The sequence below is a fragment of the Microcaecilia unicolor genome, chromosome 10, assembly GCF_901765095.1.
Source record: "Microcaecilia unicolor chromosome 10, aMicUni1.1, whole genome shotgun sequence".
Classification (NCBI taxonomy): domain Eukaryota; kingdom Metazoa; phylum Chordata; class Amphibia; order Gymnophiona; family Siphonopidae; genus Microcaecilia; species Microcaecilia unicolor.
The window spans coordinates 78,804,429-78,821,356 of record NC_044040.1 but is presented as its reverse complement, the minus strand read 5'-3'; the positions used below and the strand labels follow the sequence as shown (position 1 = coordinate 78,821,356).

General features: G+C 45.7%; 1 protein-coding gene across 6 annotated transcripts in view; it reads right to left on the bottom strand.

Annotated features, from left to right (window-relative positions):
* Positions 1-16,928, bottom strand: part of USP15 (ubiquitin specific peptidase 15) — a 519,523-nt gene that overhangs the window by 173,435 nt on the left and 329,160 nt on the right. For all 6 annotated transcript variants that reach the window (XM_030217240.1, XM_030217241.1, XM_030217242.1 and 3 more), the window contains one exon: positions 9,686-9,877. In XM_030217240.1, the coding sequence (XP_030073100.1) occupies positions 9,686-9,877 (192 nt within the window). The remainder of the gene's footprint in view (positions 1-9,685; positions 9,878-16,928) is intronic.

The window sequence follows — 16,928 nt, the reverse complement described above, 5'->3', positions numbered from 1 at the left end:
GAACTGGTGTCCCAGTGAGCAGCTGCAATAAACGCTGATATAAACGTTGAAATAAACGCCCTTAAAGGACGTTCAAAAATTTTTTTTAATGGAGCCAGTGGGAGGGGGGAGAAAAGGAGGGACCTGGCACCATCAGGTTTGCACTTGTTCAAAAAGAGCCCTCAACCCCAGGTACTCAACAAAACCTAAGGATTAGGCTTGGAGACCTAGCCAGAGCTGCTGCTGTGTGTGACCACCACCTGCTGAGATAGAGAACATACTGAGGAGTTTCCGGCAGCACATGACCACATATAGGGAGGCAAAAGGATTGCTCTCTATCTCCACCTGCTGGTAGATGGACACAATCCACCAGTCTATGGATTGATCAGCATGATGATATGGAATTTTATTATTTCTTATTTTTCATGTTCTTGAGTAAGAATAAAATGTTGATAATGTGAGAAGCTTCTCTTGTTTATAGTGTTTTTGGTACTTATCAATCCAGAGGGTCTAAGAAAATCAGTTGGGGAATTTGTGGGATTGAGGCACTGGGTTTTGGTTCCGAGACCCAGCACCATTAGGCCCAAACAGGTCCAAGGGCGGAGTTGGCACTTATGCAGTTAAGTTCTGATATTCAGCACTTAACCACCTAGGTTTAGCTGTTAAATTGGTGTGCATAAAAGTTAGTCCTATCTTTACATGCTTAAGTGCCGAATATTGCACTTAACTGCATAAGAGATAGCTGGCCACATAAACCTGGATATTCAATGACGGTGCCCAGATAAGGCCCGACACTGAATATCTGGGAATAATGCTGGCAGTGGCTAAAAAAATGCTCACCATTACCAGCTGAATATAGACCCTACTGTGAATATTTGAGCTGTTAATGTGAGACCAAATGGCAGTACACAGTACTGGTAGTGGTGTTTCCCTAGAATCAATTGCATTGCGAATCACAGGTGGCCTGAATATTTCTGAACATAAATGTAGGCTTCCTTAACCAGAAAACAGTCAGACACTGTTCTGAAGAAGTGGTATATGAGAACCTAAGGAAACTATCCTGAACTATTGTTTGGTGAAATATTTGTTCAGGCCCCGGATTGGGCAGAATCTTCCTGACTTTTTTGAGACGACAAAATACTTAAAATAAAATCCATTTCTTCTTTCTTATGGTGGAACTGGTTTCACAGCATTAGCCTGTAAGAGGGAAGAATGTTCACTGTTAAGCATTTGCTGATGCTGAGAAAATAAAGATATATACCTGTAGCAGGTATTCTCAGAGGACAACAGGCTCAATATTCTTACGTATGGGTCGTCGTCCGCGATGGCCCAGGAGACGGAAGAAACTCCTAAAGCTGCAGAATGGTCTCGAACGTTCCGTCGCATGGGCCGACTCACCGCGCATGTGCGAGCGGCTTCCCGCCCGCGATGCGAACGTGCAGTGCTCAGTTTAATAAAAAGCAAAAAAATAAAAGAAAAACAACTCCAATGGGGAGGAGGAAGGGTTGTAAGAATATTGAGCCTGCTGTCCTCGGAGAATACCTGCTACGGGTATGCATCTTTATTTTCTCCGAGGACAAGCAGGCTCTAATATTCTTACGTATGGGGTATCCCTAGCCCCCAGGCTCACTCAAAATAACAAACACTGGTCAACTGGGCCTCACAATGGCGAGAACATAACATAGTTTGACCTGAAAAGAAACACAACTAGATGAGAGTGGAGCATGGAACAGAACAGAAATGGGCCTAGGAGGGTGGAGATGGATTCTAAACCCCGAACAGATTCTGCAGCACCAACTGCCCAAACCGACTGTCGCGTCGGGTATTGTGCTTAAGGCAGTAGTGAGATGTGAATGTGTGGTGAGATGTGAATGTGTGGACTGATGACCACGTTGCAGCCTTGCAAATCTCTTCAATGGAGGCTGACTTCAAGTGAGCTACTGACACAGCCATGGCTCTGACATTATGAGCCGTGACATGGCCCTCCAAAGTCAGCCCAGCTTGGGCATAAGCGAAGGAAATGCAATCCGCCAGCTAATTAGAAAGGGTACGTTTTCCGATGGCAACTCCCCTCCTGTTGGGATCGAAAGAAACAAACAATTGGGTGGACTGTCTGTAAGGCTTTGTCCGCTCCACGTAAAAGGCCAATGCTCTCTTACAGTCCAAGGTGTGCAACTTGTCCTCACCAGGGCGGATATGAGGACAGGGAAAAAATGTTGGCAAGACAATTGACTGGTTCAGATGGAACTCCGACACCACCTTTGGCAGGAACTTTGGGTGCGTGCGGAGGACTACTCTGTTGTGTTGAAACTTGATATAAGGTGCATGCACTACTAGGGCTTGGAGCTCACTGACTCTATGAGCTGAAGTAACAGCCACCACGAAAATGACCTTCCAGGTCAAGTACTTCAGATGGCAGGAATTCAGTGGCTCAAAAGGAGCTTTCATCAGCTGGGTGAGAACGACGTTGAGATCCCATGACACTGGTGGATGTTTTACCGGGGGCTTTGACAAAAGCAAACCTCTCATGAAACAAACGACTAAAGGCTGTCCAGAGACAGGCTGACCTTCTACACGTTGATGGTAAGCACTGATTGCACTAAGGTAAACTCTTACGGAGTTGGTCTTAAGACCAGACTCTGATAAGTGTAGAAGGTATTCAAGCAGGGTCCGTGTAGGACAAGAAAAAGGATCTAGGGCCTTGCTGTCACACCAGACGGCAAACCTCCTCCATTTAAAAGAATAAGACTTTTTCGTGGAATCTTTCCTGGAAGCAAGCAAGACTCGGGAGACACCCTCCGAAAGGCCTAAAGAGGCAACTTCTAAGCTCTCAACATCCAGGCCATGAGAGCCAGAGACTGGAGGTTGGGATGTAGAAGCGACCCTTCGTTCTGAGTGATGAGGGTCGGAAACACGCCAATCTCCACGGTTCTTTGGAGGACAACTCCAGAAGAAGAGGAAACCAGATCTGACGGGGCCAGAAAGGTGCAATCAGAATCATGGTTCCGCGGTCTTGCCTGAGTTTCAGCAGAGTTTTCCCTACTAGAGGTATGGGAGGATATGCATACAGGAGGCCTGGCCTCCAATGCAGGAGAAAGGCATCTGACGCTAGTCTGTCGTGGGCCTGAAGTCTGGAACAGAATTGAGGGACTTTGTGATTGGTCTGAGTGGCAAAAAGATCCACCAAGGGGGTGCCGCACAATCGGAAGATCTTGCGGACAACGTCCATGTGGAGGAGGGACCACTCGTGAGGTTGCATGATCCTGCTCAACCTGTTGGCCAGACTGTTGTTTACACCTGCCAGATATGTGGCCTGGAGAAACATACCGTGATGGTGGGCCAAAAGCCACATCCTGACGGCTTCCTGACACAGAGGGCAAGATCCGGTGCCCCCCTGCTTGTTGGTGTAATACATAGCAACCTGATTGTCTGAATTAGGATGATCTGGTTGGACAGCCGATCTCTGAAAGCCTTGAGAGCGTTCCAGATTGCTCGCAATTCTAGGAGATTGATCTGAAGACCCTTTTCCTGAAAGGACCAAACCCCTTGAGTGTGAAGTCCATCTACATGAGCTCCCCACCCCAGGAGGGATGCATCCGTAGTCAGCAGTTTTTGTGGCTGAGGAATTTGGAATGGACGTCCCAAGGTCAGACTGCATTGAATGGTCCACCACTGAAGGGAGCTGCAAAAATCGGTGGAGAGATGGATTACATTCTCTAGATTCCCTCTGGCCTGGCACTAGGGTCCACTGAGCTGATCTCATATGTAGGCGTGCCATGGGAGTCACATGAACTGTGGAAGCCATGTGCCCTAAAAGTCTCAACATCTGCCGAGCTGATATCTGTTGAGACGCTCAAGCCAAGGACACTAGGGCCAGAAGATTGTCTGCCCTTGCCTGGGGAAGATAAGCTCGAGACGTCCGTGTGTTCAACAGAGCTCCAATGAACTCCAATTTTTGCACTGGAACAAGATAGGACTTGGGATAATTTATTACAAACCCCAGTAGCTCCAGCAGTTGAATAGTCATCTGCATGGACTGCAGAGCCTCTGCCTCTGAAGTGTTCTTCACCAGCCAATCATCGAGATAAGTGAACACATGCACTCCCAGTCTGCGTAGCGATGCTGCGACAACTGCCAAGCACTTTGTGAAGACCCTGGGCGCAGATGCTAGGCCAAAGGGCAGTACACAGTACTGAAAGTGCTGAGTTCCCAACTGAAATCGAAGGTACTTCCTGTGAGCTGATGTGAGTATAGGCATCCTTTAAGTCCAGAGAGCATAGCCAATAGTTTTCCTGAATCATGGGAAGAAGGGTGCCTAGGGAAACCATCCTGAACTTTTCTCGGACCAGGAATCTGTTCAGGGCCCTTAGGTCTAGGATGGGACGCATCTCCCCTGTTTTCTTTTGCATAAGGAAGTACCTGGAATAGAATCCCAGCCCTTCTTCCCTTGGCGGAACGAGTTCGACGCATTGGCCTTTAGAAGGGTGGAGAGTTCCTCTGCAAGTACCTGCTGGTGCTGGGAGCTGAAGGATTGAGCTCCCGGTGGGCAATTTGGAGGCCAGATAGAGGGTGTATCCTAACCGGACTACTTGAAGAACCCACCTGTCGGAGGTTATGAGAGGCCACCTTTGGTGAGAAAATATCAACCTCCCCCCGACAGGCAAGTCGCCCAGTACAGACACTTTTACTGCAGCTATGCTGCTCTGGAGCCAGTCAAAAGCCCATCCCTTGCTTTTGCTGGGGAGCCCTAGGGGCCTTAGGCGCACGGCGTTGACGAGAACGCACATGCTGGGGCTGAGCCTGAACCGGCTGCCGAGAAGCAGGAGTGTACCTACGCCTACTATAGGAATAGGGAGCACTCCTCTTCCCTCCAAAAAATCTCCTAGAAGAGGAGGCAGTAGCAGAAGACATCCGGCAGGAGAGAGAATCCATGGCATCATGATGCTTTTTTATCTGATCGACCATGTCCTCTACTTTTTCTTCAAAAAGATTATCCCCCCCGGCAAGGAATGTCCGCCATTCGCTGCTGGGTCTTCTGATCCAGGTCTGAGACATGCAGCCATGAGAGTCTGCGCATCACTATACCCTGAGCAGCTACTTGGGATGCTACATCAAAAGTGTCATAAGACCCCCTGGCCAAGAATTTGCGACATGCCTTCTGCTGCCTGACCACCTGGTGAAAAGGTTCAGCAAGCTCCGAGGGAAGTGCTTCAACTAAACTGGACAGTTGCCTCACCGAGTTCTGTAAGTGAATGCTCGTGTAAAGCTGGTATGTTTGGATCTCAGTGGCGAGCATTGCGGCCTGATATGTTCTTCTCCCAAAAGAATCCAAGGTCCTAGACTCTCTGCCTGGGGGCGCTGAGGCATAGTCTCTAGTAGGCTCTTCTGAGAGCAGAGTCCACCACCATGGAATCGTGAGGAAGTTGGGCCTTCACCATTACAGGCTCTCCATGGACTCTGTACTGGGACTCGGATATCTTGGGGACCACTGGATTAGAGAGAGGGCAAGACCAATTCCGCATCAGTACTTCCCTGAGTGTATTGTGAAGGGGGGCCATTGTAACCTCTGCAGGTGGAGAAGGATAATCTAGGACCTCGAGCATCTCAGCCCTGGGCTCATCCACAGCCTCCATAAGGAATGAAATGTCCTTAGACATTTCCCATACAAAGGATGAGAAAGTAAGACTCTCAGGTGGAGACATCCTCACTTCAATCGGTGGAGTAGGATCCGAGGGAAGCCCACAGGACTCTTCCTCCGAAAAATACCTGGGGTGTTCCTCTTCTCCCCACGACCACTCCTCTTCGGTATCGGACAGAAGCTCCCAAAGAGCAGCCCAAACCCGAGCCTGCCTCGGCTTTGAGGATCGACAACCTCGTGGGGGATATCAAGAAGTCGACCCCTGCCTGGACTCCGGTGAAGCTTCCTCCAGCGACGTCGAGGGGGAGTCGACCTGGGTGGCAAGTGGCACCGAGGGCGGGGACCTTCTCACAGGTGATGGCCCAAGTGCTGTCTCCGCAGTCGGTATGGGAGGCGCAAGCACCCCCGATGCCGAGGCAGACTGATGAAGCAACCCTTCCAGAAGCTCTGGAAGAAAGGTCCGGATGAGCTCGTCGAGAGCTGCCGTTGGAAAAGGCGATGGGGCCAGTGCCAGAATCTGAGGGGGTTCGAGAGCTGGTACCAGGCTGCCGGACGACCGACGCATCAGCACCTCCTGAATGGAGGGTGAGCGATCCTCCCGGTGGAGACGTTTCTCGGGTGCAGACTCCCTCAGCTCCCCGGAGCTCTCGGTACCATGCATGGAAGGAGATCAATGACGATGCTTCCTCGCCTTCGCTCGATGCCCGTCATTGAGACTCCTCGGTACTGAAGAGGAGGACGTGGAATCCTCACGCCTCCTCAGGGCCTCGAGATGGATGGAGACCCACTCGATGCCTCGCTGCTCCCAGCTCGATGCAGTCTCACGGCAGCCATTACCTGCGCTCTCGGTGTCGTTGCTTCCCTCGACGCCGGTGTCGGTACCGATGTCGAAGTTGATGTCGAAAGACCAGACCGCTCAGGAAAAGGTTTCTCACGCTGAGCCTCTCGAGCCACTTGGGTCCGCTTCTTCATCAACTTACACAGCTTACAAGAAGCTGGGAGATGGTCGGGCCCAAGACACCACGTGTGAAGGTCGGTGCTCGAGATGGTCCGGTTGCAGCGAGTACAACGCTTGAAGCCGCTGGGAGTCTTCGATGGCATGGGCGGAAAAAAAGCGTTTGCGAAAACAAAAGTGGAGTGGAGGAGTGGCCTAGTGGTTAGGGTGGTGGACTTTGGTCCTGGGGAACCGAGTTCGATTCCCACTTCAGGCACAGGCAGCTCCTTGTGACTCTGGGCAAGTCACTTAACCCTCCATTGCCCCAGGTACAAGTAAGTACCTGTAAACCGCATTAAGCCTGCCATGAGTGGGAAAGCGCGGGGTACAAATGTAACAAAAAAAAAAAAAAAAGGCTCGGTGGTGCCAATCAAAAAGGGCACAAAAAAAGGGAAGAGACCCGGCCGAGCGGCCTAAAAGACGGTCGCAACAAAAATAAAGGAAACTTAAAAGGATGAAGAAAAAAACTAAGGGAAACTCTTTTTTTAAAAAAAGGTAATAATAATGAATAAAAGAAAAAAGAAAACAGCGTTAAACACTGTGTTGTCTCCTGAGCCAAACACTACAGCGGTAGGAAAAATCCCAACTGTGTAGAACCACGGAGGAAAGAAAACTGAGCACTGCGCGTTCGCGTCGCGGGCAGGAATCCGCTCGCGCATGCGCGGTGAGTCGGCTCATGCGACGGAACGTTCAAGACCGTTCTGGAGCTTTTGGAGTTTCCTCTGTTTCCTGGGCCGTCGTAGATGACGACCCATACGTAAGAATATTAGAGCCTGCTTGTCCTCGGAGAACTTAATCTTGATGCTCTCAATGGACAGTTTGAAGCCGGATCTGCTAACTGAAGATGGCATTAGAATCCATCTGTCTGAGGTTATAAGGGGTCATCTGTGCAAAAACATGGCAGGTAGGCTGTCCAGAATAGAAGAGGAACTAAGACTATGTTCTTGTAGAGGCAATCAAAACCCTGTCCCTAGTTCTGGCTTTGACAAAGGTTGGGGATTCTTGATCCTCTACTGTCTGGAACTAGAATGAGAACCCTGACAAGACTGAGAAGAGTGGGATCTCCATTGCCTTCTGCTATGATACCTTCTGAAGAAAAGGCCAAGTTGGACATGGGTCTGGAGAGGGTCTTAAGGTGTCACTATGCTGCTTGATGAGAACAGCAGCTTTCTGTATCTTATCTCCAAAGAGAGTCTCTCCAAGACACAACACATCAGCATACTTTTTCTGCACATCTTTTCTAAGGTTGGAGGCCTGCAGTCATGTGAGTCTGCAGGCGTCGATCCCCATGGCAGAAGTTCTCAATATCCTAACAAAGCATGACACATGCAGTTTGCAAACAAAATGGCTAACAGACAATGAGGAGCTACACAAATCTCAAAATTTAAATAAACAAGGCCTCAAAGCTCAGAGAGCATTAATCTGACCAAATACGTCAGTTTTCCCAAAGGAATTCCCAGTTATTGGTCTCAATAAATCATTAAACTCCAGGAAAAAGACAGCAACCAATGATCTCCCAAAAATGGAGAAAAAAGTTGCTCAACCAAAAATGGAGAGAAATAGCCCAAACCCACATAGTCTGTTTCAGTCAACAAAACACAAAATTTTCCACATCAAATCCCCATTAGAACCAATAAATACTGCTGGTAATACACGAATTACATCAAAATACAGTTCTACAGTTTGACTGAAGAGGCATCCTATCCCCATACCGGATCGCTGAAATCACTACTGCTCCGGTGCATAAGAGAGCTCTCTTCCAGTGCTGTGATGCATAAACATATTCCAGCTGTCCAAAACCTCAATGCCATTTGAAAAATATAAGTCACTTGGACAATGTATTTTCCATACTCCTTTCCTCTGGCTACAAACAGAGTTTGTTGGTCTTGTCTCTAGGAAGAGTGTCCATAAACACTGCAACACTGTACACTAGGTAGGATGTTATGCAGGATGACAGTATAACATTTTGAAATGTTTTCCCAAAATACTTCAATATCCTAGCCTCTCTCCCATGAAGTACTGAAGAGTGAGTCTTGAACTCTTGGCTTTTTTGAGAGCAGACTCTACCACCATGGAATAATGAAAAATCTTCTGCTTCTCGAATCCCAGAGCCTTCCAGGCTTTATACGTAACAGTCAACCTTCTCATTAATAAGAGATACAGAAGGTGGGGGGGGGGGGGGGGGGGGGGGAAGCACCCACTTTCTCATCTGTACTTCCTTCAAGATTCTGTGAAAAGGCGCTATCATAGCTTGCTGGGGGGGGGGGGGGGGGGGGGGGGGGAGAAGAGACGCTCTTTTAATGATGTCACTCAGATGTGAGGATTATACAGTCCTGTCCTTCAAAGAAAGTTGGATTAACTTGTATGGAAGGACTACAGTTAAAGGACAAATTTCAATGAGTATAGGAAGGTTCAATGCTTTGAACAACCATCACATTAACTTTGCTGGCTGTGGTGATTGTTTGGGAAAACATGAAACTGGGTCTTTGTATTAGATTAACTACTGATCTTGTAAGAATCAAAATTGAAAACCACCAGAAATGGCCTATCAGTGGAGGTGGTGAAGGCTAGCACTTTTAACAGAGCCTGGGTATGTTAGTGAAGATAAGACAGAGGTAGGAAAAGGATTGAAAGGTCAGGAAAAAGACATGGTGGTGGGAATAAGAACTGCTGCTGGATTGTATATGGGAATTTGAATGATCTTTCCATGGTGCAACAATCTCAAGTAGGCAGCCTAAGTGTGCCTATTTTTATTTTAGCAGTCATTATTTGTGCAAATTATAATGCATAAGCCCTTTTATTTATGACAGCCACAATCTAATAAACCGATAACTTTATATCACAAGTGGTACTTTAATTTTAAAAAGCCCGATTCTAGGGCGCTGAAGTCTATATATAAAGTATTAACACAGTGATTAAAAAAAAGGTTTATCACAACATGTTATATAAACCATACAGAGAACTGCTAAAACACACTAATCGATGCAGAAGTTGGAACATAATGTGGTACAACAATATTTTACATTTACTGTTGTATAGTATATGTCATGTGTATAACTGAAACAGATACTCACCACATTCTTGATAGCAGTAGGTTATAAAGTTTGTCTTCAGTAACATTTTTAGGCACTGCTATAAGGAAAGGTCTGCCAAACAACGTAGAGCCACTGTGATGAGTATAACTGGTATGACGATAGCTCTCCCGTAAATAAACAGGAATTACCACTTGTTCTGTGTCTTCTGTTCTACTGATGGCTATTTCAAACCTGCACACACAGAGAAATGTAAACACACACTAAAGTGCTGCTGATAAGAACAATACCTTTACAATATATATAAACTAGTAAAAAAGGCCCGTTTCCGAAACCAATGAAATGGGCGCTAGCATGTGGCTTTTTTTTTTGGGTGTGTATGTGTCACAGAGTTATTTTGTGTGTGTGTGTCTGTGTGTGTGTGAGTGTGAGTGTGGGGTGTGTGTGCAGGTTGTTGATGTGTATCTTTTCTTTTTTGTTTTGTTTTTTGGGTGGGGGGTTGGGGGATGTGCTGTGCTGGCAAAGTGGGATGGATTGGTGTGTGGCTTTGAGGGTGTGTTTCTGTTGTATTGTGTGTGTGTGGTTTTGTCTGTCAAGGAGGTTTGTGGAAAGGGGGTCTTTCTGTTGGTGAAATGTAAATGTGGTTGTAGGGGGGTCAGCCTTTGCTGAGTGGTGGATTTTTTTTTCCAGGGTTTTTTTTTTTGTGTTGTGCTGAGGCAGCAGTGCTGTTTTAGATGGGCGGAAGGTAGAGGAGCACGTTCTTGGTCTGTCGGTATTTTTTGGCCGTTTCAGGGCTGCTGTAGGGGAACGCTGGAAGAGAAATGTGCTGTTGGAAGCAGCGCCGTCTTTTTCCATTGGGCTGGGGTTCTGGGCATCCTGGAGGTGGGTGACGGCTTGCCTGAGGATGGGGATGGTTGTTTTAATTTGGCGGAAGGGAGAAGAGCACGGTCTCGGGCCGTTGGGGGGTGATCCGGTATGTTTGGTCCATTTCAGGCCGGCTGCAGGGGAATGCTGGAACACTTATGCGCTGCGGGAATCAGCGCCGTCTTTTTCCGGGTGCTCGGGGAATCCCCGAGGTGGGAGATGGCTTGCCTGAGGCTGGGGGTGGTTGGGCACGTCCTTGGCCGCTTCGGCAAAAGGAGAAGAGGAAAAGGGTGGGGAGTTACCTGCAGCCGTGTGAGAAACCATGTATTCTTTGTTTGTTTTGTATTATTAGTTTGCATTTCTGTTGAAGAAAGAGTGGATGGTGGTGTGTCGGTGTGCAGTTGTTTAGTTTGGCAGCCAGTCTCCAGCGATTCCTAGGCAGGGAAGGAGTAGGGAAACATGCTCCGTGTGTTTCCCTACTCCTCCCCCTTCCTTGGTCGCTGTTTGCTGCTGGCTGGGTTGCAGGTAATCCTTCCAGCTGGGCCGCAGCTTGTCCTGTTCGCCCACGTCCCAGATGGTGAGGGGCACGTTGTTTTCCGGCTCCTCTGACTCCACGTCAAGCGATCCCAAATATAGTCTGTGCTGTAGGCCCTCTGGCACTCTTCAGTACCGGCATTAGGCATTTAAATATTTCTCCCCCCCCCCCGGGTCTATTTTTGCACATACCCACAGCAGGAATATTCTTCTCTCGTTCCAGCGGTGGTTCTGTGCTCTCCGTGCTGCACAGATAATGAGCCGTTCTGCTGGGAATGCTCCTCCCTTATTGTCACGTAGTTTCCTCTGATTGGTCCGTCTTACGTTGCCTAGCGTTGCCTTGGAACTGTGTTGTGATGGTCCTTTGTTTTTCAGAACGTTGAGGGTGTTTTTTCTGATTGGTCTGTCATGCGAGGGCAGAGCAGAGAGACATGGTCAGTGTTGTGGCTTCACCACCATGAACTGACGAACCCTTCAGGGAGTGACTGAGTGACTTCAGAACGTTGTCTTCAGAACGTTGAGGGTGAGTTTTATTATAGTAGATTTTATCTTCTCAAATATAATTGAAACTTGAATTGCTTCAAAAATTTGAAAATATTTCATGACCGTCACAAAGGTGAAAACTGAGTAAAGGTTTTATTTCTGATTACCTTCTGTGGGATTAAGTAATCTATAAATACCCCAATTAGATCATAACTGTGCCAAAGGCTTTGCTCAAAGCTTAGACCACATCTAGTGCTCTTCCTCAATTAAGCTCTGTGGTCACCCAAAGAAATTAATCAGATTTGTCTGACAAGACCAGCCTCTAGTAAAACTATGCTACTTCGGGTCCTGAAATCCATTTGTTTCCAGAAACCCACTATTCTCTGTTACATAAGAACATAAGTGTTGCCATACTGGGACAGACCGAAGGTCAATCAAGCACACCATCTTGTTTCCAACAGTGGCCAATCCAGGTTACAAGTACCTGGCAAGATCCCCAAACAGTACAATACATTTTATGCTGCTTATCCTAGAAATAAGCAATGGATTTTCCTCATGTCCATCTTAATAATGGACTTTTCTTTTAGGAAGCTTTTCAAACCTTTTTTAAACCCTGCTAACTGCTTTTACTACATTCTCTGGCAACAAATTCTAGAGTTTAATCACATGTTGAGTGAAGAAATATTTTTTCCGATTTATTATAAATTTACTACTTTATAGTTTTATTGCGTGCCCCCTAGTCCTAGTATTTTCAAAAAGAGTAAACAAGCAATTCACATCTACCTGTTCCACTACACTCATTACTTTACAGACCTCTATCATATCTCCCCTCAGCCGTCTTTTCTCCAAACTGAAGATTCCTAACCACTTTAGCCTTTCCTGATAGGGAAGTCATCCCATCCCCTTTATTTATTTATTGCATTTGTATCCCACATTTTCCCACCTTTTTGCTGGCTCAATGTGGCTTACAATATATCATGCTTGGTGGAAGTAGATAGAAAATAGACACTTATGTTACATAGAAGACTTTGGATGGCGTAGTAGAGATAAAAACAAGCAGATATTATGAGAACAGTTCTGAATATATATAGGAGGAATGAGTACATTTACATTTGTTGATCTTTTTGGTATGCCTTGTTAAAGAGATGGGTCTTCAGAAGTTTGCGAAAGTTAGTTCGTGAATCTTTTTTAAGTTGCGTGGCAGTGCGTTCCATAACTGTGCACTCAGGTAGGAAACGTTTGACGCATGCGTTAGTTTGTATTTTAAACCTTTGCAATTGGGGAAGTGAAGATTAAGGAATGTGCGGGATGATCTTTTTGCATTCCTGGGTGGTAAGTCTATCAGCTCTGACATGTATGCTGGGGCATCTCCATGAATGATTTTATGAACTAGGGAACATATCTTGAATGTGATGCATTCTTTGAGTGGGAGCCAGTGTAGTTTTTCTCGTAGGGGTTTAGCACTTTCATATTTTGATTTACCGAATATGAGTCTGGCTGCGGTGTTTTGGGCTGTCTGAAGTTTATTGATTATTTGCTCTTTACAGCCTGCATAGAGTGCGCTGCAGTAGTCTAGGTGACTGAGCACCATTGATTGTACCAGATTACGGAAAATGGTCCTAAGGAAGAAAGGTCTTACTCATTTTAGTTTCCGCATTGAATGGAACATCTTCTTGGTAGTGTTTTTCGCGTGGCTCTCAAGTGTTAGATGTCGATCGATGGTAACTCCAAGAATTCTTAAGGTGTCTGAGATTGGAAGGGACAGGTTTGGTGTGTTTATGGAGGTGAATTTGTTCATATTGTGCTGTGAAGTGAGTATTAGGCATTGGGTTTTTTCTGCATTAAGTTTCAGCTGAAATGCATCCGCCCATGAATGCATGATATGAAGACTTTGGTTGATGTCGTTGGAAATTTCCTTTAAATCATGTTTGAATGGGATGTAAATCGTTACATCATCTGCGTATATGTATGGGTTGAGATTTTGGTTGGATAATAGTTTAGCCAAGGGTATCATCATTAAGTTGAATAGAGCCAGCGAAAGGGGGGATCCCTGTGGAACTCCACATTCAGGTATCCATGTGGCTGATGTAGTCGAGTTAGATGTCACTTGGTATGATCGTGTGGTTAGGAACCCCTTGAACCAATTGAGAACATTGCCTCCAATTCAGAAGTACTCGAGGATGTGTAGTAACATTCCATGATCAACCATGTCGAAAGCGCTGGACATGTCGAATTGTAGAAATAGTATGTTCTTGCCAGTTGAGATCATTTGTTTAAATTTGGTCATGAGCGTGACTAGTACTGTTTCAGTACTGTGGTTAGACTGAAATCCTGTGTGGGAGTCGTAAAGTATTGAGAACTTATTTAAATAGTTGGTGAGTTGTTTGGATATCATGCTTTCCGTTAGTTTGGTTATTAAGGGAATAGATGCTACTGGTCTGTAGTTAGTTAAGTCACTGGCACTTTTCTTTGCGTCTTTGGTTATGGGGGTGAGGAGGATATTTCCTTTCTCTTTTGGGAAGTGTCCATTTTGTAGCATATAATTCAAGTGTTGTGCGAGGTCTATTATAAATTGTTGAGGGGCAGTTGTTATAAGGTTGTTAGGACATATGTCTAATTTGCAATGAGATTTAGCTAATCTTTTGAGCGTTTGGGAGATGGAGTCATCTGATAATGTCTCAAAGTTGGTCCAGATTCTGTCAGCTGGGTATACATCAGGGTCTGGGTCTAGACAGCCAAGGAGTTTAGCGTAGTCAATGGTACTGACAGGTATCTTAAGTCGCAATTTTACGATTTTCTCATTGAAGTATTTTGCGAGATTGTCTGCTGTTGGTTTTTCTATGCTGTTAGAAGTGACTGGAGTAGTATCTAGTAATTTGTTCACGAGTTGGAAAAGTTTACGCGTGTCTTTGTAGTTTGGTCCAATTTGAGTTTTGTAATATGATCTTTTAGTTTGTCTTATGGTGTATTTGTATTTTCTTTGAAGTTGTTTCCAGGCGTTGTGTGTTGAGTCATCTTTCTTTTTATTCCATGCACGTTCTAACCTTCTTACTTGTGATTTAAGTTTCTTCAGGTCTTCATTGAACCATGGTATTGAATTCTTCCTGTGTGAGGTTCTGGTTTGGATTGGGGCTATGTTGTCTAGTATGGATCTGCATCTATTGTCCCAATCTTGGAGGAATTGGTTTGTATCTGTCTTTATAGTCCATTCATTATGGTAGATTTGTTGCCAGAATATTACCGGGTCTATTTTTCCTCTCATGGTGTAGGTTTTTCGTTCTTGTTTATTAGGTGAGTCTTTTACTAGCCATTGAATAGAGAGGTTTGCTTTATAGTGGTCGGACCACGGTGTGGGTGTCCATTTTGAGTCTGTTAGTACTAGGTTTAAAAGTCAGGATCGAATTTGTATGTGACGATGTCTAGTGTGTGTCCTTTAATATGGGTTGGTTGCTTGTTTGGACTTTGAAGATCCCATAGTTGTAGGAATTCTTTGCATTCTTGGGTGTTTGTTGAGGTGAGGTCTTCAAGGTGCAGGTTAATGTCCCCTATTATGATAAGATTTGAGGAAGAGACACATGTATTCGAGATAAAGTCCATAAGTTGGGTTTGGGAGTCTTGCCAGTTGCCTGGCTGTCTGTAGAGCAGGACTGCATTAAGGTGTTCCTGCAGGTTTGGGTGATTAATTCTAACCGAGGCAATTTCAAGTTGTGGCAGAATGGATTCGGCTGTGGTTGTGACGGTGAATTGGGATTTGTAGATTATGGCTATTCCTCCTCCTCTTTTTCCATTTCTTGTCCAGTGGGTAATTTTGTATCCTGGTGGGCATAGATCTAGGATTATGGGGTCTTTAGTGTCATGAATCCAGGTTTCGGTAATGAATAGGAGGTCAAGATTGTCTGCTGTGATCCAGTCTGTTATAATCAATGTTTTATTGACTACCGATCTGGCATTTACGTAGCCTATTTGGATTGGTTGATAAGGTTCGGTTTGGGACGGGGATGTGTTAATTTTTATTAGTTGTCTGTTCTCTTGGTATCTGGTTCTGTTGTGTCCTTTCTTCCCTTTCTGTTGGTTGTTTCCGTGTGCATTCGTTTTTTTTCTTTTGGTTGGTTGTTGTCCTTTTGGGCTGGTGAGCTGTGATTGGGTTGTTTGTAGAATTTGTGTGCTGTGGGTAGATTATTGTCTATGTTGGGAGGTGTCCATGTATAGTTTATTAGGGGGAGAAAATAAATCATCAAGAGCAATTTGTTGATGTTCATGTTAGCTTTGGTTATTGTTGGTTGGTAGTGCCTGGTGATTTTATTGAATGAAAATTTATATAAACATCAAGCAGTATCAACATTAAGCAATTAATAAATACAGTATGCGTGTACATTCAGCAGTACGGTAATATCACTTATACTTTGTTGTGTTAATGTAGTTTACCCATCATTTAGGAGGTTCCTAATAGAGCAAAGGACTTACTTATCACAGATGAGCATGAACATAACAGTATTGTATACGAAAAGCGTCAGAAAGTAGTAAATAGGTTGCAGGTCGCAATTAAGCATGGGCATAACAGGACTACAATAATGTATCATTTTCAGACTGCAATTAGTAATAGTGTGAGCAATGTCCGCATTACAATGAGGTAACAACGTGTAGTTGTGGGTATTGTTCTTGGGGACTATTACCTACATATAGTAAACTAAGCAAGAGTTTTGGATTAAAAACAACATTAGAGTAAAGGATGTAGATAGATCAGATTTTACCAGTACTCAGGATATTGTTGGTTGATGGTTCATTTTGTTTAGTGTAGCATGCCATGTGTCATCCTCATCGTTCAGGTTTGTGTTCCACACGTTACTCTGGTCTGGTGAGAGGTTAGAGATCGTTCTTTTGTCGGCAGGCTCTTCCGTAGTTCGATTCTCCGGTCCTGCAACTTCCTTGGTCTGGTGCCTGAGTTACGGGAGGGTGGGGTGTGGGTGGTCGGGTCGCGAAGTGCGTTGATGAATTCGTGGATTGGTGGGCCTCGCCGGTGGTCGAGTTGGATCACTGGATCGGCGTCTCCGAAGTCGTGGGGTGTTAGGCGGTTTGGGCCGCTTGAGTGTTTGCCTTTGGATGGAGTGATTACCGCTTGATTTCGTGTGTGTGTCGTCGGGTAGAGCGATCGCCGTTAATGTGGAGCGGTGCGGATCCTTTTCCGGTCCGCATATCAGCCTTCCGCTGTTCTCTCCTGTAATCACGCTGGGTATCCTGCAGTCGGGTTGTCGGCCTCGTTGGCGATTTTTGGGTGGATCGATCGCAGTTAGTTAATGTGGAGAGCTGCAGATCCTTTTCCGGTCCGCGTATCAGCCTTCCGTCGTTCTCTCCAGTAATCACACTGGGTATCCTGCGGTCGGGTTGTTGGCCTCGTTGGCGATCA